Below are 21,859 nucleotides of genomic sequence, written 5' to 3'. Positions count from 1 at the left end.
ACTTCTCCTCCTTCAGCCTCCATCCAGCTGAAGAACCACCATCTACTCGGTTGTCCGAACCAGAAACCCGGGCATAATCGTGACGCCCCCCTTACCCTCCCACCAAATCATTGCCCAGGTCTTGACAATTCTACCACGTAAGTCCATCTCCAGCCTCTCCGTTCCCCCTCATCCACGGACATGTCCACAGCTGTGGCCGCCATCACTCCCCACCTGGGTGGCCGCAGGGAGGGCCGGGATGTGAGCTGATTCTTACCTGCTCTCTGTCACCAGCCCTGTGTGCTCCCGTCCAGTCTCTACCCTGAGCCCAGGGTGAACCTAAATGCGGAGAAGCTTAAAGGACTCTCCCAGCTGTCACTCATTTGGGCCCCGACCACACCCTTTGGGCTCAGACAGCTGCGCCGCCGAGCGTGCCTACACAGCAGAGGACCGTTAGCTCGCAACAGTCCTGGGTTCCAGAACCTGCAATTACAAAGACTGGGGATACTGACCCCCTCCCCGCCACCCCCCCCCCCGGTTCTAAAATAGAACACACTGGGCAGGAAGCAGAGAAAAGGTGAAGAGATCAGAAGCCCCACTCCACCTTTGATGACACCCTGCAGGGACCCCCACGGTGGGCATCCACCCATCTCCGTGCCAGCTTCCACTTCCCCACCCCCCACCCCAATTCATCTCACTGTACATCTGGAGGTCTCTGAAAATGGGCTGGCCAGCCTAAGGTCATGGTTGGTAACTGGCAGACCCGGGACCTCCCCCTCAGGCTGCCACCCTGGGGGCTGGAGCTCCTCCCTCGGCCCGGCTGTGACACCACCAAAGGAAGGCTCGAATGCGAGAGTTTTTTTCAAAATCATCTTTAATGTATTTTTAATAATTTTTTTGCCTCATTTACCAGATAAATCATCTAAATAAATAGATGCTATACAGTCTCTTACCAATATCAGTACAAAAATAAACCGCGCTCTGCATCCGCTCTAGCCCTCCCAGCACACACTCGCTCAGAAAAGGCATGTGCTTGGAATCAGCCCGCGCCCCCAACCCTCCCAAATACATTCACGTTGTCTGAACAAAGCTCAACGCTCATTCCGTGCAAAGGCAGCCTTCTTGTGCTGAGATGTGGAGTTCAGGCCGGCCACTTACAAAGCAAAGCTAAGCCACCTTACATGGGCATAGCGCCTCCCCCTGCAGGAGGGGAGTCAGCAATGGGATCATCCCCCTGGAGGGATGACAGGGCTCGGCTGGGCATTGCAAGTGGCCCAGCCAGGGGTGGGGGAACCCTCTCCTCACCCCATCCCACAGCAAGAGGGAAGTACCGACCGGGCTCTCTACATTCAAAATGGGTGGGGGCTGGGGAAGGAAAGACAGACGGTCCAACTCTTTCTAAGCGTCCCCACCGCTGAGAGTACTGGCCTTCTGGGATGGGGTGGGGTGGGGTGGGAGCTCAGTGTCCCAGGCCCCGCTGGGACGCTCAGGGCTGGGCAAAGGCCTGCAAGACCACACCCAGCCCTTCATAGAGGTCTCCAACCTGGGGAGCCGTGGGGAGCCCCTCTCTGAGATGCAGGACACCCTGCGTGCCTTCAAGGGCTGAGGAAGAGGCAAGAAGCATCCTGCTGCAGCAGACAGAACATCAGCTGTCTCACTCCACAAACGGCCCCCCCCAGACTCCCCCAAGCCCGCAAATTGCACAAACAGCTCTTTGAAAGTGCCCATGAGGCAGGAAGAGGTCCCATGTCCCCTGCGGGATGGGGTGTATGCCTTCTATTGCAAGCTGCCAGCCCAGCCCCAAAGTCACGGCCAATAGCATTCGATTAGAGAGGCCCCCCGCTGGCCGCCCCCCCCACCGCTCCACCACCCTCACATCTGCTGGGAGCCCATGTCCTGGGAGAGTCCCCCAACTCCAGGCTGCCCTTCCTGGACCCAGGGTCTCACAGCTGGATGGGGCGGGGTTGGGGGGGAGTTCTGCTGCCCCTCCTTCCCTGGTCCGCCCTCACATACTCCTCTAGAGTCAACTTCCTAGGCTGGGAGGAACCACCAGAGAGGACCACCCCCGAATGGAAGCACTGAATTGACCCTGGACAACAAAGGATTAAGGAGGAAGGGGAGAGAGAGACTCAGGGATTTAGGAATCTTGCCAGCAGGGCACCCCAAACAAAAATGGGGTCCAGGCTGTCTTTGGTTTGGGAACTTGGGAAGAAGGGGTCTGGGAGAAGAATCACCCTATCCTCGCCTCAGCGGGATTCTGCTGACTTCCTCAGGACAAAGCAGAGTGGGGAGAGGGCCCTGGGAGAGGGTGGGCAGGGCCCCACCCCCCAGTGCCCAACTCTGATGATAGGGGAAGGGTGGAGGGAGCCGGCCTTTTACTTTTGCTCCCCCGGTGCCCAGCCCCACCTGGCTTTTTCTCCCTTACAGGGCTGGAGCAGGGGAACAGCCCCTCCTCGCGGCCTGGGAAGCTATTTGGCCACAGTGCACATCTGTGCAAAGCAGAAAGCAAGAGCCCCTCCTCCTGGCGGCCACAGCCCCTGACAAGCAGGCGGGGGCTCATACACAGCCTGACCCACCATCCACTGCAGCCCCACTGCAGGAAGACATGGCAGAGGCCCCCCCAGGAACACTAGGTCACTCCCAGCTGTGGCAATTAGGATGAATGGGGAGGGGACGCAGAATGGAAGGAGGAAGGGTTTCGGGAGTTGAAGGCTGCCCTGAGAAGGTGGTGGGATGCTCCCTCCCTCTCTGGGAGGGCAGCAAAAGAGAGGAGTGGGTAGGGTTGAAAAGTCACCTGAGTCAGAGAAAACAAGAGCCCTCGGGGGAGGAAGGACAGGGCCCACGTGCCTCAGAGCCCGTGCTGACCCACGGCGTACCTGCGGCTGGCCAAGTAAAGCCACGGAACCACATCTGCGGACAGCTGTGAGCAGACTGAGTCAGGAGCGATCCTGTCACATGACGTGCTGGGCAAGGCTGGTAAGCGTGGGGTGCCCGTGACAAGTTCTGAGGCTGGGAGTCACCCCACAATTCACCAGGTCGGGGTTCTCAACAGGAGGTTTACAAGACCCACTGCGCGCATCTGCAGACACACTGCCCGCAGTCACAGGGTCCCGGGGCCGGGTGTGCACGCCTGTGTGGCTGGGTGTGCACATGAGTGTTTCTCACATGCCAGGTGATGTGGGGTGGGGGGGGCTCCCAGTGGAAGGGGCTCAGCTGGCAGCCATGCCCAGGGAAGGGTATGGGACGCACCACAACAACCGCAAAGCCTTCCTCCTGCCCCCTCGTCTTGACCCGGTCATTTTTGGTCAAAGCCAGCCTCTATGTCCCACCGCAAAGCTGGAGTGGAAAGTTAAAAATAAAGACCCCCCCACCCCCAAAAAGGAAAAGGGAAACCAACCAGAAAGGAGGGAGTGGGGGGCTCAAGGGAAAGGATTTAGGCCCTCCATTCTCCTTTGGCTCCTGGGACCAGCTGCTGCGTCTCTAGAGAAGAATGATGATGGAGGTGTCCAGGGATGGGTGGCCCTGTCTCCATCCTGGCCCAGAGATGACCCCCTGCTGGGCAGAGCGATGCCAGGCCGCCCCAGCCCCAGCCCCCAAAACAGACCACCAACCCTTTCTGTAAACATCAGGCGCAGAGAAACGGGCGAGGTGGCGGGAAAGTGTCGGGATCTTGCCCCCTGCTCCTGTTCCATATTTTTTTAAATAAAATAATTACCCCGCCCCCAACCCCTCCCCATCTCTGGAAGTCCCCACCCCAAGCCCAAAAGCAAACAGTTTACGAAGAGTAAAAATGGTGACTCAGAACTTCCCGCCGCGGTCCCGGAAGAAACCTTCAGCCGCCTGGGCCTCGCGGAAGGTGACGGTGACGGAGTTGGCGGTGATATCGGTCACTGTCACTTCACTTGGGGGGAGCACGGGTGTCCAAGGAGGGGGCCCCTCGGCCAGGTCTGCATCTGCGACAGGCACGGGAGAAAGACAGAAAGACGGAGAGATGAGGACGGCCTTGACAACACCATAGGGAAGGTCGGTGGGGGGCATGCAGACCCCCGCCCGCCCAGCACCGGCTCCAGCTCCGGGCCTAGCTCAAGGCTGGACACCCGGGAGGAGTGTCTTCCCTGCCTGGACCACCCGCCCCAACAGCGGGACCACAGGAAGAGCTGGGGCGGTGCCAGGGCCCCCGCGGGCTGTGTGGCCTCAGGAGCACCCTGGGCCCCCTCCGGGCACTGCAGCAATTGGACCTGACGACTCAAGGGGACTCTCCAGCTCTCAGGGGCTCTGGGACGGGGGCGAGGGGCCACCTTACCCTCCTCCTCGGGGGGCTGCTCAGCGGGCTCCCACTCGCTGGCTGCGGGCAGGACGTCCGGGGCTGCTGGCTCCTGCAGGAAGAGCTCCCGTGGATGGCTGTGACTCTCCAGGTCGGGCCCGCGAGGCGGGAACTTCTTGCGTGAGAGCCGCAGGTACTTGTGGGCCTTGCGCGGCTTGCGGAGCGGGAAGGGCAGGGCGGGCACCAAGGGGCCCTTGTCCACCAGCTCGGGCGCCCCTGCCTTGACCACCCCCTCAGAGCTCCCGCTGCCGAGTGGGCACGTCAGGGAGAAGCAGAGCTTCTCCTTGACCTTGGCCTTGTGGGAGCTCCGCAGGTCCATGCTGTACAGCCGCTGCGGGGGCAAGCCAGGGCACGGCGGGTCAGCCCTGCCCTCCCGGCCGCGGCCGCGCCTTTGCTCATGCTGTTCCTCCCGCCTGGAGTGCCCTTCCCTGTGCTGCATGGCCCAGAGCCAGCAATTACCCCAGCCCCCAGCCCAGCCCAGAAAGCCACCCCTGACCAGCCCAGCCCCAGGCCTGGCCTGGTGCCACCTCATCTCCCCGGGCGGCGGGGGGAGGTGCAGGTGGCTCGGGGACAGGGGCCACACAGCAGAGGAGCATCCAAGAGCACGGATTGAAAATTGACCAAGAAAAAGCAAATCTGGATTTATGAAGCAGATAAACTAGGGAGTTATTCTTCATCACGGGGAAGGAATTTTTGCCTACTAAAGGACCCCCAAGGCTGAAACAGCCAGCAGGCCAAGGAGATGGTGTGAGGTGGATGCCCTAAGATTCTTGGGGTCCTCCTCCACTCCGAGCTGCGGGCCCAGCCCTCTGCCGACGCCACATGGCACTCTTGTTAGGATGGGGCTGGAGGGCACGTGTTCCACCACTTAAGGGCTGGAGTTTTGTACTCTAGAGATTTGTTTTATTGACTTTGGCCAAGATGTGTACAGATCCAAGAAAGATCCTTGGTGCTAAGGTGCTGGGAGGGCCTGGATCCCTCCGGGACAGTATCTTCTGCTGCCACCTGTCACCAGAGGCCAAGAGCCCCCAGGAAGAGAGTGAGGCCATAAGATGGGGCCTGTAGGTCAAACATCCCCCAGCTGGGAGCCGAGATCGCACACACAGGCTCCGTTCTCCCGTCCTGCCCGCTAATGCCCGTCACTCGGCCCGGGACGCAGGTTGTTATGGGACAGGAGGAGGGCTGGCCAGGGAGAGGTCGGGACAAGACTGCAATGTTGGGAGGGCTTATCCTATTGCAGCTTAACCAAAACCCGCTCCTTCAGCCTGGCGCAGCGGCCATCACGAGCCCAGTGAACTCCAACACTGCAAAGCGCTTGGTCTTTGCCCTTCTCCACCTCACCAAGGGAGGACCTCAGCTACTAACAGGCATCCCGGAGCCCCTGGAGTCAGACCTAGGTTTGGATCCAGCTGTGTCACCCTGGGGAAACTCCTGGCCTCCTGGAGCCTCAGTTTCTTCGTCAGTTGATGGTGAAGAAACTGCAGTGGCCGGCCTCTGAGACTGCCCCAGCAAGGCCCGCCTCAAGCAGTTCACACCCAGGTCCCCTCGGCCCCGGGTGCTGGGGTGTGGGACTTGCAAGGCTAGCTCATTAAAGACACTGTGCTCCTCCCTTGCTCTTGGATCATCCGCTCTGGGGGAAGCTAGTGGCCACACTGTCAGGCCACCCGGGAGCCCTCGGAGAGGTCCGCATGGAAAGTCCCAGGCCTCCTGTCAACAACCAGAGCTGACTTGCGGGCATGTGAGGAGCCACCTTGGAAGCAGATCACGCCGCCCCAGTCAAACATCCAGATGAGCGCGCGCCGGTTGGCATCACGACTGTAACGTGAACTAGAATCACTAAACCAGCTACAGGACTGCTGAATTCCTGACCCACCCGACTGTGATATGCTAAGTGTTTATTGCTCTAAGTTGCTAAGTTCGGGAAAGACGTGCGACAGACAGATACCTTTCTTCCTGGGACCCAATTCATTCCAAACCCCATGGAAAATGCCCACTGCGTGAAGGGAAACCCATCTTTTCTGTCCAAAGCTTCAGGTGATCTGTACTCAAGGGTGGGCAGGAGACTGGCCATGGCTCACACTGTGTGGACCAAGAAGCCTTATCGTTTGGCTTCGAACACCTGGGTGAAACTTATTCAATTAAGGAGAGCAGCTATGCTTATCATCCCAATTTTACAGATGAGAAAATTCAAGCTCAGAGAGGCAAAGAGACTTGCCTCATATCACATCACTTCAAACTCCACCCGCTTCCCACGCAAAGCAGTGAAGTCAGCAAAGGGGCCCCAAGACCTGGGTAACTTGAGGTGTTCCGGAGTCTAGACGCCCGCCTCTGGCAGAGGACTGGAAAAGGGGGCCCCGTAGGTTTCTCCTTTCTCAAAAATGCCACATTTCTAGGGCATCCCAAGACAACAGTTCCAGAATTCTGAGTCTCCCTTTCTTGGGTTCTAAAACCCTAGGCTCCCACATTTCCTCAATCCTAAAGTTTATGTTTCTGAGGTCCTACAAATATTACAATGTTTGGGGGACTTTGAGTCTCATAAAGGCTTATTTACAAGATTCTAAGCTTTCAAAATTTTAGGCTCCCATCAGCCATATACCCACCCTCCCCCAAACCCCACAGCACTTCCCCCCGCCGGCTGTCTTCCTTCCCCACACTCCCCCCATGGAGACTTACCCACTAAGGGCCCCCACCCCACAGTGCCCTGGGCAGAGCAAGGACGGTGAGTGGTTCAGGTCAACTAGCTGGTGCAAATGCAGAGGGTGGGGGAGACTGGTGGGAGGAGCAGGGGGACCTGTGGATGGGCACCAAGGCTGGCGGGGTTACCTGCAGCAGAAGCCGCTTGGGTTTCGGGCCTCTCTTCCTATACCCCGACGCTCGGTCTCTCTCCTCCCTGGGGTGCAAAGCAGATGGCAGAAGAAAAGCAAACACTGGTGACATTTAAGGGAAAGTAAAGCATCCGCTCCACCTCACACTCTGCTGTCGACGGGCAAAGGGGCACCCGCCATAGGCCACCCCCCAATACTAGGGTAGGGACTCCTCCCCATTGCTCTCTTTACACCATAACAGCGGGGCCCCACGTTCAAATCCCAGGACCTCGGTCTTCCCATCTGGCAAAAGTGGGGGGGGCCACAGCCACTGGTCCTAATCGCTAAGGCGGGACTTGGGTGACGTCTCCAAAAGTATGTGGGTGTTTATTGGGCTCCAGGGTCACACCGGAGCTCTGCTCTCCATGCCACTGGGTACAGCCTCCAAAGCAACGCAGATCCAGCTTCCACTCTCGGGAGAGTGGTACAGAAACCTGTCAATCAAATTTGCCTCCAGTGTCCCAGGAGAGCTGCTGAGACTGGGACCGGTCCTCTTTTAAGTGAAGCTCTGCCCAGGTTTTTCCCCATTTGGGATCTGCATGACCCTGGTGGAGAGGACAGGCTCTCACCTGTATCATCTGGTTCGGGAAAGGGAGAGAAACTCGCCTGCACTGAGTCCCTAGTAGGTGTCAGACTCTCTGCGGGGTGCCCTCCCCACATCCCAAACACACAGGCACAACCCGAGGATGCGTACAAAGCCACACATGACGCACGAGACACAACGTAACAGAGACTCCAACGACAGCGCCGGCAGCAGTGGAAAACGTCAGCGCCATATTCATCCTGCCGATTTCACTTCATCCCACCCCACTTTCTGCGGCCCCCGCTGCAGAGGCCATGTGGGCAGCAGCGAGAATGTGGAGGCCAGGAGTGCACCCCCCCTCCCCGTACAGGCTTTGTGACCCCAGGCAGTCTCTCCATCTGAGCTGGGGGAAACCAGCCCCAGCCCCGGGCAGCCCTTTCCACCACTCGTCCTCCTCCCTCCTCGGGGCAGCGCTGCCCTCGGGGCGCATGGGGCCCTCCCTCCCTCCCTGTGGAGTCGGCCTGCTGTGGGGCCCAGGAGCCAGCATTTGATCACACTGTGACACCAGCCATTTGGCTTGCCAGGACAGACCTGCCGCCCTTGAGGGTGAGATTCTTCTCGCAGAAGCCGGTGCTGGGCCCCAGGACACCCTGTTCCAGGCCCAGCTCTACCCTGACCCACGGGAGACCCTGGCCGGTCACTTCTCCTCTGGACCTCAGTGTCCTCGTCTGGAGCAAGAGGGTCCCTTCTCCCCTGGCCACCAGGGCTCTCGGGAGGAACAAGAGAGGTCCCTGGGATTTATCAAAATGGAGGGTAGACAAGCTAAAATACTAAAGTGGGGTAGGGGAGAGAGGGAAGAGAAAGAAGAGAGGAAGAGGAGGAGGAAGTAGACAGGGGAGAGGGAAAGGCTGTAGGGGAAAAGAATAATGATGATAGTGTGTTTATGATATTTATATGAGCGTTGTTTATGATCATCATGCACTGGATACTCTGCACAAGGCAACCCTCTATCTAACCCGCACAGCCACCCTGTGAGGGAGCCACGGTTACTATCCACACCTCATAGTCGTAGAAACTGAGGCCCAGAGAGGTTAAGTCACTTGCCCAATGCCAAAATTATGACAATGTCGGCTGCTGAGCTCTGGCTCCAGGCCTAGTCAGGGTCAGGCCCAGGGTCCATCAGGGCCAGCAGGGCAGGCCTGGAATCCAGGCCACATGATCCTGGTTTCCAATCTGCAGCGTGTGTGCATGTGTGTGTGCGTGCGTGCGTAAAGGGGGAGGGGTCCATTCTATCCAGTCCTCACCACCCAGGTGGATCCTGCCCATCAACGTCCAGGGCCGCAGGGCAGTGGCACCCTGGAGTCGCGCCCTCTCAGCCTCTCCCTGCGGGCGGGACTCCGCAGAAGAGCCCCCTTGCCAGACTCCTTCTGAGTCTCTTTAAAACTCTGCAAGGCAGGTGTTAAGTGGACATCATCCCTCTTTTACCCCCTCTTCACCAAGACTGAGAGAGAAGTAGGCCAAAAGTCACACAGTGGGTCTGTAAAAGTCTCCAAGCTCTTCTTTTGTTCCTTAACTATTGACTTTTCTGACTCATTCAAAATAAGATCCAAATCCTCCACCAGGACTTATGTGGCACTCCCGGAGCTGTGCTCCCCCTTCCTTCAGCTGCCCTACTCCCACCTCATCTCCCCCACCTCACCCAGTTCACACCACTCCAGCCGGCCACACTCAGACCCATGCTTGCCTCCATGCTGTTCCTTAAACACTGGCTCTCACCCCAGGGCCTTTGCACTGTTCTCTTTACCTGGGATGTCCTCCTCTAAAATACTTGCCGGGCTCATTCCCTCACGTAATCCAGGTTTATGGTCAAACCCCCACCCAGCCACCCCACTGATCCCTGCACCCCCACCCATCCCTCTCCCTGCCCCCAACCCTGTCTTTGCAATAGTTATGACCATCTGATATCATATACATTTATTGGTGTTTTTTTTTATTGTGTGTCTCTGCATTGGAATTCAAGCCCCGTGAGAATAGGGATGTTCGTTGGTTTTGCTCCTTGCTGTGTCCCCAGCATCTGGAACAGTGTCTGTCACATGGCAGAACCTCAATAAAGACTTGTTGAACAAGCAAACGAATGACCCTTAGTTACCATCAGGGAGATAATTCACACACGTGCTCCCACACTTACTGGTCTACAAAGTGCTTTCATACCCCTTGCTCCGCATGAGAGCCCCATAAGGTCAGCATTATTGTCCCCACTTCACAGATGGGGAGGATGAGGCCCCAAGAGGGAGAAGGCCTTGCCCACCACCACACAGCTGATGAGTAGCAGAGCCAGAACTCTAATTCAGGACTTGGACACCTGCCTGATGCTCTCCTCACTGCAGTTCAGGACACTCCACAGGATTCCCCCAAGCACCACAATCCTTTTAGATCAAGGCCCCACCAAGCGCCCAGGAGCCAGAGAAAAGCTGTGGGACAGGGACACCCTGATTTTTAAAGGAAAGAACAGGAAGAGGGGAAAGTTTTCCTTGGAATGGGCGGCAGGACACTTCCTGGGGAGAACCAACGGGAAGGGGGCAAGGAGGGGCAGGGGAAGGGCATCTGACTGGGAGTCGGGAGGCCTGGGTTAGGGGGCTTCCCAGCTGTGAGGTCCCCCTGACAAGCCCCTTAGCTCCCAGAGCCTCAGCTTCCTCATCCGTCAGATGAGACTCTCATCCCCGTCTCAGGAGGTTACCGTAAAGGGCCAAATGGAAATGATTTTGTGCCAAGATCCCGCCCTGTCAAGTGGGCAGGATGGGAAGAGGCAGAAGGACTGGGGCTGCCTGCTGGCAGGAAGGTCGGTAAAGCTGGGGCTCCTACAGCAAATGGGGATGTTTAGACTCAAAAGGCTCCCACATCAGGAGAAACAACATTTTGTCAAAGGCTCTCCCCTGAGATGCACCCTCACCATCCATCGGAGGAGCTGCCAATCACTAACCAGCCTTCGGAGTCAGAGCAGAGCATTGGCAGATAAAGGAGACTGAGGCCCGGGGGAGCTTTGTCCAGGGCCACTGAGCTGGGAGGTGGCCAAGTGGGACGGACCAGAACTCAGACATCCTTGCTCCAAAGCCACAGTCCCTCCCCTGGCCTTTCTCAAGCTTCACCGGACTTCCTTCTCTTGGTGAGAGAGTCTCTAGGGAGAATCTCTCTCTGAATCTGTCGCCAAGGCCATGACTGCCCATTACGGACTTTGCTGCCCCTCACACAGGGCATCTCTGTATAAAGCATTTTTATACCCTTCACAGCAATTGAAAGCCCTACCTTTGGGGGAATCAGAGCCGGTGTTATTAGGGATGGCCCATTTTACAGCAGAGAGACTGAGGCCTGGGGAGGTTAGAGAAGTGGCCAACATCACTCAGCAATAGGAAAGGGCACCAGGTCCCTCAGCTGCCCTGGGACCTGGTGCCCACCCCCTTTCTCTCAGCTGCAGACTAGACCCCCGCCACCCCCATGCCCATGCCCCTCATTCAGAACCAAGCCTGCAGCAGGCTCCTTATGAAACCTCAAAGCCTGACTTATGCCCAGCCCCAGTGGCAGCCTGAGGCCCCCTTACTTCTCCTCATAGGCCATGACCAGGCGGGGGTCCAGGATGTGCTCTTCCGGCTCCCACGTGCTGTACCTGGGGAGAGAAACAGGAGGTCGGAAGCTGCCCTGCCCCCCACCGGCATTCCCTGAGGCTACAGCTGTTCCACCGGGGCCTGCCCTCTGCAGGCTCTTGCCCCCTTCCTGGCCCAGCATAACTGTCACCTACTCCCAGAAGCTGTCCTTGGCTGCCCAGGCCAGGTCAGGCGGCTCCGACGACACCAGAACTCCCCTCATTCTGAGCACTGATCACACCACCCTACAAATAACCGCATCCAACACCCAGTTAGACCTCATGCTCAGAAGCACAGGGCACCGCTCCCAGGACTCCCTTCTCCTGAGAGGCCTGAGCATGTGGCCAAGGCTCTGGTGCCAGACTACCTGGGTTCAGATCCCAGCCCTGCCCTTGCTAGCTGTACAACCTTGAAGGATTTACTCAAGGTCCCTGTGCCTCCGTTTCTCTATCAGTAAAGAACTCTTGTGCTCCTGAATGAGTTCATCTCAGTGCCTAGCGCAGTGCCCGGTGCTTATGGCTGCTGCCCCCCCACCCCCGCCCCGCACCGGCCTCCTCTGCCTGGGCTGAGCTGCTCCCTCCCTCCTTGGCACACATGTGTACCTTCACAGCAGGGCCTGGCCCACAGCAGGAATTGGGTAGGTGGCTATCGGTATTTCCAGCAGGGACCTTCCACCACCCCCAGACCACAGAGCATCCCCTGGTGGGCCAGTCTTGGGAGTGACAGCTCAGCGGTTCCACAGCTCAAGCCATCTTTGTTCCACCTGCACTGCTGTTTACTTAACACCTGCCTTTAAAGCAGCTCGCTTTTTTTGTTTAATAAGTTTATTTTAAAAACAAACTTTAGGGGCGCCTGGCTAGCTCAGTCAGAGGAGCATGTGACTCTTGGTCTTGGGTCGTGCGTTTGAGCCCCACGATGGGTGTAGAGATTACTAAAAAAAAAAAAAAAAACCTTTATGGCTTCCATAAATGGAAACACTAGTGTCACTCACCATAAACAGATGATAATGAATAAAAAATGAAAAGTTTTAAAACACATAACTGAATGTGTCTATACATACATGTTTTCAAACATACAACACATGTACAAACATATAAACACACATATATGTTCACGTGCATACACGTCTATGTACAAACCACACCAAAGCAACAGACTGTGATTCTGGCCCAGGCTGCACCCAGCTCTGCTGGACAAGAAGGGAGGTGAGCAGGTGTCAGGAGGCAGAGAGAGGCCGGGTGGAGCCCCTGCTCCTGCTATCTCCTAACCAGCAGAGCTAAACTGTCCTGGGACACTGACAGCTACCAGTCGTCCAATCCAGATTCCAACACAGAATCCTTTCCTCCTTCCTTCCGCTGACATTTCCGCACACCTACTCTGTGTCGGGGCCCCTGTCGGGCTCTGTGGACTCCGCAACAAAGGTCCAAGCCCTGAGGACCTCACAGTCCCTACCCAAGTGCCCCACGCCCAGCCTTATCAGGCACAGTCGCACCTCCCTGGTACCGGCTGTTCTCTCCGCCTGAGGGCCAGTCCCTCCCTGACCTCCTCCTCATCCTTCAGGAGCCAGGCCCTTGTAGTTTCCCCTGACATCCTCCTCAAGCTGTCTCACTCCCCTCAGAATGCACCCTCCCCTCTGCTGCTCGCCACAGCCTGGTGCACTTGGCACCTGCCAAAATTACTGATGAATCCAGCTGGCATCCTGGCTGGCAGGCTATGTAAGCCCCCACCCCAGGGTGCCCAGCCCCAGCCCCTAGGTGCTCTGGGAATGGCTATAGAAGCCACCGTAGAGTTCTGCTCACCCTGAAGAAAAGCTGAAAGTGAAACTGGGGCTTTTTGATAGTTTGCATAAAGCCCAAAGTGTAAGCAACCAGAAACTGGCAGAGACTCCAAAACTTCCTCTTCCAAAACAAAGGTTAAATTTCCTCAGCTGTTATCTAGTTACAAGAAAGGAGGAATTTTGTGTTCCTCCTGTGTCCTCTGCCTCGCCCTCTCTCCTCTAGCTGCTAAGATGTCTCTACAGTGTTCCAGTCCTCTCTGTCCTACACACTGCCCTGCCCATTTTTTGTTGATGTGGGTGCCGTGTGGTTCCCGGCAAGTCCCTAACCTTCTCTGGACCTCAATTTCCTCATCTTAAGAATCACCACCACCACCATCATGGTAAGAGCACAACTCACTGCCAGGGACTCATCTATTCCTCATAAAAACCACCATGGGGTAGGTTACCCTATTTAAAGATGAAGAAACGGGAGGCAAGGAGGGTAAGCATCTTGCCGAGGTCATTGAGACAGAAAGCGGCCAGTCTGTGGTTGGCACTGTTGAATCTTGGCTACCCTCTACCTTGGGGTCTTTCACTTGTCACTACATCTGTCTCCCCACCGGTCTGTGATGTCGATAGTGCCTGACTGGCCACGTCCTGTGTTTGACTGGGGCTTTGCACACAGTGGGTGCACGGAAAGGCTCAGCGGATTCAGCGGGGATGGTTACTGGACTGGGGCAGTTGGAGGTGTATAACAGTGGGACAAGGTCAGACTAAGTAAGCAGCAGGAGGCCTGGTCCGGCTCCATGCTGCGGGAGAGAAAGGCTGGGGGTCTGCACTAGCGTTTCCCTCTCCGGACACCCCCGCCCCCTAAAGTGGAGGCCATTAGCCCTGCTCCGCAATGTGCGGAGCCGGGGCCACGGCGAGGGCAAACGCGCTTTGGGAAGAGCTAGGCGCACGCTGTACCAGGGCGCACAGCCGGCGGGCGGCAGGGCGGGGTGGAGCGAGCAGAGGGACCGGCGCGGGTAGGCCTGGAACGGAGCGCTCCGGGGGCGGGGCGGAGAGCCCCACTTTGCCCCGCCCTGCCCCCTGCAGCACAGCCGCCGTGCGCGCGCGCGCACAGAGGTGGGCGCGCCCCGGATTCCCAGGCCAGCCAATGGGGAGCGGGGGCGGGACGGAGCGCGCCAGCCCCGAGGTAAACACGGCCACGTGACCGACCGCCCCGCCCCCGAGGCCGGGTAAACAGGCTCGCGGCCGCCCCGCCTGAGCCGCGCTGCGCAGGCTCCCGCCGTGCAGGGGGCGGGGCCCCCCAAAGCCAGGCCCACCCCAGTCCCCCTCCAATTTAAAGCCCCCCAAAAACGAGAAGCAGCGTGGCGCGCTCAGGTCGGAGAATGAGGGGCGCGGCGGTGCACAGGTTCGTCCGCCGCTGGGGCCTCCGTTTACTCGTCCGTAAAGTGGGACTACCAAAGGTCCCTGAATTTGGGGCTTAATGTGACGATTAGTTGTGCTAAACCACGTGAAGCACTTAGCTCAGTGTGATACATAGTAAAAGCAAATACGCGTTAATTAAATCGATTCCACTAGAGTGCGAACACCTGCCAGGCCAGAACCCTGGACTCTGCTGTTGGTACTGAAAACCCGGCGTTGGAAGAGGAAGGCGCGCCTCCTCTGTCCCTGGCTAGGAAACTTTTGTCTCAGGCAGCCTTCCCCAGGGTCCTGTGAGGCTAGGGCCTCATTGGACAGATAGAGAAATGGAGTTGCGGAGGTTGAGGGCTTTGTAAATCTACAGAACTAGGGTTCAAAGGCAGCCTGGTCTGGCTCCAAAGCCTGAGCACTTCCTACTGAACGGCCAAGAGAGGAACAGGCAAAAGATCCTCAGTCACCTTTGGCAGAGCTGATTGTGTAGGCCCCAAGCTCTGGGATCAGGTAAACCATAGTTCAAATCATCCCAGCTGTATCTGACCCTGAACACAGACTCCTCTGCTGGGGATTTCTGTGTGCCCATCTGTAAAATGGGTTGCTATGAGGCAATTAAAAATGGGCCAATGCCTGACTCATACAAGGTGCTTACTGATAAGCAGCCTGGTTATTGCTGCGCCCACTGACAATATCATTACCAAATCTCCATAGAGGCAGTCCTCCCTAAAAGATGGGGTAGTATTCACAAGTGGGAAAAGAAGAAAGGAATGCCATTTCCAAAGGGGGAACAGCAGTCCTGGGCAGGCTGAAATCAGGGGGGTATCTGAGGGTCTCTGTGGGTCAGAGAGCCTGGAACTGATGATTTAACATCCTCTGCCCTGTGACCCCAGCCCCTCCCTGGGCAATTTGCTGTACCTTCCAGAACAAACAAGATAGCTCCTCTGCCCCATCTGCTGGGGAAGAAGGGCAGTCATTTGTCTACAGTTGGGGAGAGAAAATGGGCAAAGCATGTAATAGTCTAACAGGGGCCTGGCACAGAGTGAGTGTATAATCTAAATTATGCTTTCTGTTATTAATATAAGCCTCCTTGACCAGGGCAAAGAAGGTGCTGCTGAGCAGGAGAATCTGACTCTTCTCCCTACCAAGGCTGGCACTACCCTAGCCAAGGCTCCCAGACCTGCAGGCAACAGCCTACCCAACTCCCCACTCCCACCCTCTTTCTCAGCCTCTTCTCCAAGCAAGAGCCCCTGAGGAAGGGAGACTAAAGCCCAAGTGGATTACAAAGGAGCCCGGGTTCTCCTGCTTCTCCCTCTGACTGAACCTTTTTTCCCCCAAGTGAAGTGGGGTGATGCAGTGGGTGGCAGGAAGTAGGTACCACACCGCATGGGGTTGGAAGTTATATTCTTGTCATGATCTTCCCTCTTTGGGCCCCAGTTTCCCCATCTGAGGACTGATCTGAACCATTTCTAAGGCTACTTTGAGCTCCAATGAGGAATGGAATCTCCCAGATCCCTTTCCTGGCTGCAGGGAGATCTAGAGGCTGAACTATCTAACTTCATATTAACAGCAAACATTTCCTAAGTGCCTGGTCATCTGAGAATGCACCAGGTACTTCATCTCCATCACCTAATCCTCACAACAATGCTGCGACAGAGGCTTCATTATTCCGATTCGTAAATCAGGAAGCAGAGGCCCCACCACGTTGGGGACCTGGACAGGTGTGAGCCAAGCCAGGAACCCAGGACCAAAGTGCAGGGGAGCCAGGCATGCCCCAGGTCATCTGGTCAAACAGGGCTCCCAGAACCCCTCTGGGGAGTCACAAGAGGCAGTCATTAGGGCCCACCTGGTGGTCTCAGCATGTGATGAAACAAGTGGCAGCAGGGCCAGGGGCTCAGGCCAGCAGAAACATGAGGGGCTGCTCTTGGAGTGCTAGGCCCTTCTCTCCTGGCTGAAGCCCTGCTAGGCAGACATATCCATTTGGGATTAAAGAAGTGGAAGAAGAAACTTTTCATTGATAAGTATCTCTGTTTAGAGAAGGAAATCTTTCAAAAGATGGAGTCCACAGAGAAGGAAAAATCGCCAACAGTGCCTTAAAGGCCAACAGACTGGTGACTACACGCCATTGCAGTGCCTTCCGGTGCAAAAGCTAAGGGGGGAGCGTGCACCCAGGGAATCAGTGCTCCTGCTGCCCACCCTATGCATCTTCCTTTTCTAGCTCTGCCTCAACTCTTACTGCTCCTTTACCCAGGCTGGAAGGCCACGTCTCATCCGCTGTGAGGAGGAGGGGATCCCCCTCCAGTTCCAGGGTGTTGGGGGAGGCACAGCAGGGCAGCAGGAGTGGACCAGTGCATTCTCTAGTTGCCCAGTTCCCAACCCCAACCTCAGAATGCCTGCAGGTCGCCCTGAACACATGCGCCCAGGCCTTGCACCCCAAAGATGAAGGAGCGTCAGAGAGGAGAGCAGGGCCTGCCCTATAGAGTCTATTTTGCAGAGCGAGAAGCTGAGGCAACATAGGCTGTATTTCCCTCTGCTGTGTCTCCCTACCAGGCCCCCAAGATGCTCCCAGAATCCAATACCAGGTCAGTCCTCAACGTAAACACGGCAGAAAGCCGCTGGCACAGAGAACAGACGCTCTGGGCAACGGGGGTTTCCAGGAGTCAGTCCCTAGCAGGCAGGGCAGGGAGGCAGGGCACCCACAAACCAATGAAGAGGCCCCACGACTTGCTCATTCCCTCCCACTACCACCCCCCTGTTGGGAGGTGATTGGTTAGTAGGAAGGTTCCTGATTGGACCTCAGCAGGAGAGGTGGAGCCACTGGGAGAGGTCCTAGAGCCAGCAACCTACCCCCCGTTTCTGGAGATGGAGGAGGCACAGAGGAGATACCCGAAATTGGGGAGGCCAGTGTCAAGTCCCACCTCTGCCTCCACTTGCTGTGTGACCTAAGGCAAGGTGCTTACCTTCTCTGAGCATGTCTTCTCATCTTTAGAGATCACCCTCATACCTGCTTTACAAGGCTGTATGGAAACCTGCTTGGTAGACTGGAGAATGCTGCCCAAAGGCAAAGTGGGCTCAGGCCCTGGCCCCTAGCTCTATGGCACTGAGGACTCATGCCCCACTGGCTAGACTTGTCTTGTCCAGCCCCACAACCCCCCACTCAGCACTCTATTTGCTCTACCTCCACCTGGCCAGCAGCCATGTCTGAAGCCAAGATGCTGGGCCTTCACCTCCCAGGTGCCAGGAAAAGCCAGAAGAGGGGAGGGGAGGCTCCAACCAGAAGATGGAGCCTCACCCAGAGGGGAGCAAGAGAGAAGAAAAGTTGGGGCCCACCTTGACCCTCATGTCCTTCTAGCCCCTGAGCTGGCAGAGGGGAAACCAAGGCCCAGAGAAGAGGATGATTTAATCAAGGTCCAAATGCCATTACTAAAGCAGCTGGAGCTAAAAGCTAGGTGGGAGCGAAGCAAAAGGCAAATGGAAGGGTGGACAGGTAGGCAGACACACACACACAAAGGAGCCTTACTTTGGAGGCCATCCTTTCCACTTCACCAGATATTCGACTTTACCCTGGGAAGAAAGAGAAGCAGACACGGTGAGATACACAGCTGCCCCGACTACCCCTCACAGGACAGTAAGGCCCAATACTTTCTGCAGACTGATGCTCCCCCACGACATACACAATCCAGGGACACTCCCCCCCCGACTCTGCACCAGATCCCCACCAACCCAGAGACACCCAAACTTTGGCTGCTGCATGACTACCCCAGACTGTCCTTCCTGCGAAAGCACAGGAGAGCATCTGGCCCCAAACATTTCTGGGGCTCCTGTGGCAGAAGCTCAGAGCCCATGTCACACATGGGGAAACTAAGACCACATGGGGCATGTATCGCCAAAGATGCAGTGCCCAGAGTCCCAGTGCTAAGACCATAACTCCTAACTTTTTTTGCAGAAGACTCTCCAAATCCTAGAAAATTCCTCACTGGTGTGTTTCCCATGGCTCTAGCCCCACTACCCCCTCCCTGGGAGAGGCTGCCTCTGGCCCAGGGGTGACAGGCTGGTGACTTTAGGGCTCTTAACTCAAAAGACCCTGGCAGGACCCCAGAAAAGGCTAACAAAGTCTCCACCTTCAGAAGTGATGGTCACCCCTCCGGTAGTTAGAAAATACAGCCTGACCCCTCCCTTCCTCACTGACAGGGGCCTGGCTTTCCAGTCCCACCCCATCCGCACTAGAACTTTAAGACCAAGATAAGTCACCTCCTCAAAGAGGCCCGCCCTGACCAACCTTTCTGATGCCATCCCTCCCACCTTCCAGCTCTCTTTCTGCACAGCACACAGCCCCACTGGAAGGCATCTGTATGTATTTCTTGTTCGTTACGTGTCTCCTCTGCCAGAATGGCAGCTCCATGAGGGAAGGGATGTATGCTTCCCTGGGGCTTAGGATGGTGCCTGGTATGTAACAGACCCTCAATAAATATACTTTGAGTGAATGGCTGAAGGAATGATGTCCCTCACTCTCTGGCACTACCATGGAGAAGGAGGGTAACCACGGTATCTGTTTAGGCTACTGTGCATGGAAAGCACTGGGCTTTGTGGAATAAATTAAAATCAAGGAAATCCTGGAGGAAGGGAGAAGGAGGAGGGGCAGCCCCAAGAGTTCAACCCCATCAGAGCTGGGGGAAGAAAAACCCATGGCCCACCTCGACCTTCACCCTTGGCTCAAGATGCCAGGACTGAGTTTTCTCTCTCCAAAGATGAGCTAGCAATTAGCCAACTTGAGCTCCTGCTCTGCCTCCATCTCTACCTTGCTGTGTGACCTTGACCAGGTCATTTCCTCTGCCTGGGTCTCAGTCTCTGCCTCTGTCAAACAGGAGGAGGTGACCTCTAAGACCCCTCCCAGCCCTGCCACTGGAGCCTCCCAAGGGGCTGCAGAGGGGAGATAAGGGAAAAGGATGGTGGTGAGTGCCAGAAGGACTTTCCCCAAGGGTTTCCATCCCCCACCTCCGGTCTGAGGCGACCACTCTGCAAACAGGTGCACAGGAAGTGTGAACCGCCAAAGTCCAGCCCCGAGGCGCGGGTACCCGAACCCAGTGGAACAGATGCCTCCTTAAATTGCAGGGTATGTTTTGGAGGCGAAGGGAAGGGGGAGGAGCTTAGAGAATGCCCCAGCGCTGTAGGCGGCTTCACTGAGCTTAGCCGGGCGGGGCTGAGAGTTGGGGTGGGGAAGACAGAGAGGTGTGCGCTGCAAGACGGGGAGAAAGACGGAGGTGGGGGTAGAAGGGATCCGAAAAGGTCGAAGTCCAGAGTTAGACCTCAGAGGCAGGAGGCTGAAGCTCCGCCTCCAACTTCAAAGGTCTCGGTACCGAGTCCGGAGTCCTGAGTTCGAGACCCAGCTCCGACGCTAACACACCAGTGAGCCTTTTCCTCAACTTGGGCCTCAATCTCCCCTTATTTAGAACGAGGGGAGGTTGAGGAAGGATGGCGTTCAGGATCCCTACAGTCTGACCCTAATCTCCAGCTCTGGCGGGCTCAGCTGCCCCCAGGATGCCGGGGCGACAACTTTTATTCTACTCGTTCTACAAGGTGGCAGGGGAAACTGAGGCACAGACTGGGGAGACGAGCCCAGCAGCACGGAGCTGCCCGGGCCCCCCGCCCCACTTTCCCCCTTGCCGCCAGCGTGGAAGGGACGGTGCTGGGGACAACAAGGGACCCCACAGGGGTCCTGGGAGCCGCCCCCAGGCAGCCTCACCTTCCGCACGCGCTTCTTCCGGATGCTCTCCACCGCGAACACCTGCTCGCCGATGGCTGACAGCTCCATGCGGGGCGGCGGGCGAGCGGGCCCGGGGCCGGGCCGGGCCGGGCCGGGGGCGGAGCTGCGGGGCCGCGGCTGAGGCGCGCGATGCTCGGGCCGGCGGGGACCCCGTCACCCTCGCCCGGGCGCGCACGCGCACGCGCACGCGCGCACACCCCCTCGCGCTCCCTCACGCCGCCGACGTTCCATTTTTGAACCTGCGCAACGTTTTCCTCTGCGCGAGCGAGCGAGCGAGCGAGCGAGCGCGCGAGGAGGAGGCGGGGCGGGGGCTCGGCTCGCGCCCGGCAGGTCACGCCCCTCCCTCCAGGGCCTCCCCCTCCCCGCCGGCCCCGCCCCACCCTGCCCCGCCCCCGATGGAGCCCCGCCCCGCCCCGCCGCCGCCGAGCCGGGGCCGCGCGCTGCAGCTCCGCCGCGCCGGTCCGCGGGACTTATTTGGCGCGGGCGTTGCTTGGCGCCGGGGCGGAACGAGATCTTAATACCGAGAGGCGTTTCTTTAAAACGCTCCCGGTGACTCTGGGAGGCCGGAAACGACACGCCCCGGTTGGGCCGATGAGAAACGCGCAGAGCACGGAGGCCATGTGTCCCACCTCCCACAGAGGCGCGGGCGGGGCCGGCGTGCGGACCCCCGAGCGGCGGGAGGGCGGGGCCGGCCGGGATTTTGCATCTCCGGACCGAGGCTTCTAGATCCGGGCTCCGGAGCGGCGTGGTTTGGCCGGTCCTGAGCAGGCGCCTGCACGTTCGTCCTTCCGTCCGTCCGTCCGTCCGTGGGTGGGCGACTGTGCGGAGGGCCCCGGCTAGGCAATAATTCGCGGCAGGTGTGGCCGGGGCGGCTTTTGCCGCCCCGCACTTGGCGTTCGGCACGTAGTAGTCGTTCCACTGTTTGTGGAATGAATGGATCTTGAGGTCCCAGACGGACTCTGCCTCACCCACCCCATCCCCCTTCTGGTGTCGCTCCGGCGCCACCATTCCTCCCCGCCGGGAACCGCTCCCCTCGCGCTCCCACCGCCTACCTGCGTGGATCCCAAGTCCTGCCTCCCTGACCCGCTTCCCTCCACACCCCGCGTCCTTTCCGCTGGACTGCAGCAACAGCTGCCGCTCCCTGCGAGCCGTGTCCACACAGTGCCAGAGAGCGCTTTCTCCAGTGCAGAGCTGACTGGGTCACGCTAGTGCTTAAAAACCTCCCGTAGCTCATTTCCCTCAGAATAAAGTCCAAACGCCTGTCTGGAGCACAGAAAAAATAAATGATAGGTTGACATTTGACTTTTTATCAGAAGCAACGGAAGTCAGCCAGAAGGCACTGGAATGATTTATCTAATGTCCAGGGAGAAAATAACCATCATGTTAGAATTACGTACCCAGTGCAAATTTCTTTCAAGAATTATGTGGCCCAGTGGAAATATCTTTCCAGGAGGGGGAGAAATAATAACATTTATAAATACTAAGACTAAGCCTTTGCCACTAGCAGACCCTCCCTAAAGGAAATTCCAGCGGAAGAACTTCAGACAGGAGGAAGATGATCACAGACAGAGGTCTGATGCAATAGGGAATAAAGA

The 21,859-nt window shown here is 57.4% G+C and overlaps 1 protein-coding gene and 1 long non-coding RNA gene across 4 annotated transcripts; both read right to left on the bottom strand.

Annotated features, from left to right (window-relative positions):
• Positions 1–835: 835 nt before the first annotated feature.
• On the bottom strand, positions 836–20,538 carry CBX7 (chromobox 7). Of its 3 annotated transcripts, none has more exons than XM_034987486.1 (6): positions 20,244–20,535; positions 18,021–18,064; positions 11,286–11,351; positions 7,127–7,193; positions 4,283–4,634; positions 836–3,932 (listed from the first exon to the last, which is right to left on the bottom strand). In XM_034987486.1, the coding sequence occupies exons 1-6, from the start codon at positions 20,310–20,312 to the stop codon at positions 3,778–3,780; spliced, it is 753 nt and encodes a 250-aa protein (XP_034843377.1). In that variant the 5' UTR covers positions 20,313–20,535; the 3' UTR covers positions 836–3,777. The 3 variants fall into 3 exon arrangements, with proteins under 3 accessions (XP_034843377.1, XP_034843379.1, XP_034843378.1); XM_034987488.1 differs by having other exon boundaries at positions 4,283–4,355; XM_034987487.1 differs by lacking the exon at positions 11,286–11,351 and having other exon boundaries at positions 20,244–20,538.
• Positions 20,539–20,683: 145 nt separating this feature from the next.
• LOC117998505 lies at positions 20,684–21,691 on the bottom strand. The gene is made up of 3 exons (XR_004676007.1): positions 21,662–21,691; positions 21,317–21,527; positions 20,684–21,182 (listed from the first exon to the last, which is right to left on the bottom strand). It is a non-coding gene; the product is annotated as an uncharacterized LOC117998505 (long non-coding RNA).
• Between the last annotated feature and the right edge of the window lie 168 nt (positions 21,692–21,859).

This window comes from Mirounga leonina, unplaced genomic scaffold (assembly GCF_011800145.1).
Source record: "Mirounga leonina isolate KUSES-001 unplaced genomic scaffold, KU_Mleo_1.0 Mir_418, whole genome shotgun sequence".
Classification (NCBI taxonomy): domain Eukaryota; kingdom Metazoa; phylum Chordata; class Mammalia; order Carnivora; family Phocidae; genus Mirounga; species Mirounga leonina.
The sequence above is the reverse complement of the archived record's forward strand: the minus strand, read 5'-3'. Positions and strand labels throughout refer to the sequence as shown.

Coding starts and splice junctions, on each gene's coding strand:
- CBX7 (XM_034987486.1), bottom strand. CDS start 20,312: ATGGAGCTGTCAGCCATCGGCGAGCAGGTGTTCGCGGTGGAGAGCATC. Junction 7,194..11,285: donor GTCATGGCCTATGAGGAGAA/GTAAGGGGGCCT, acceptor TTTGCACCCCAG/GGAGGAGAGAGACCGAGCGT. Junction 4,635..7,126: donor CCAAGCGGCTTCTGCTGCAG/GTAACCCCGCCA, acceptor TTGCCCCCGCAG/CGGCTGTACAGCATGGACCT.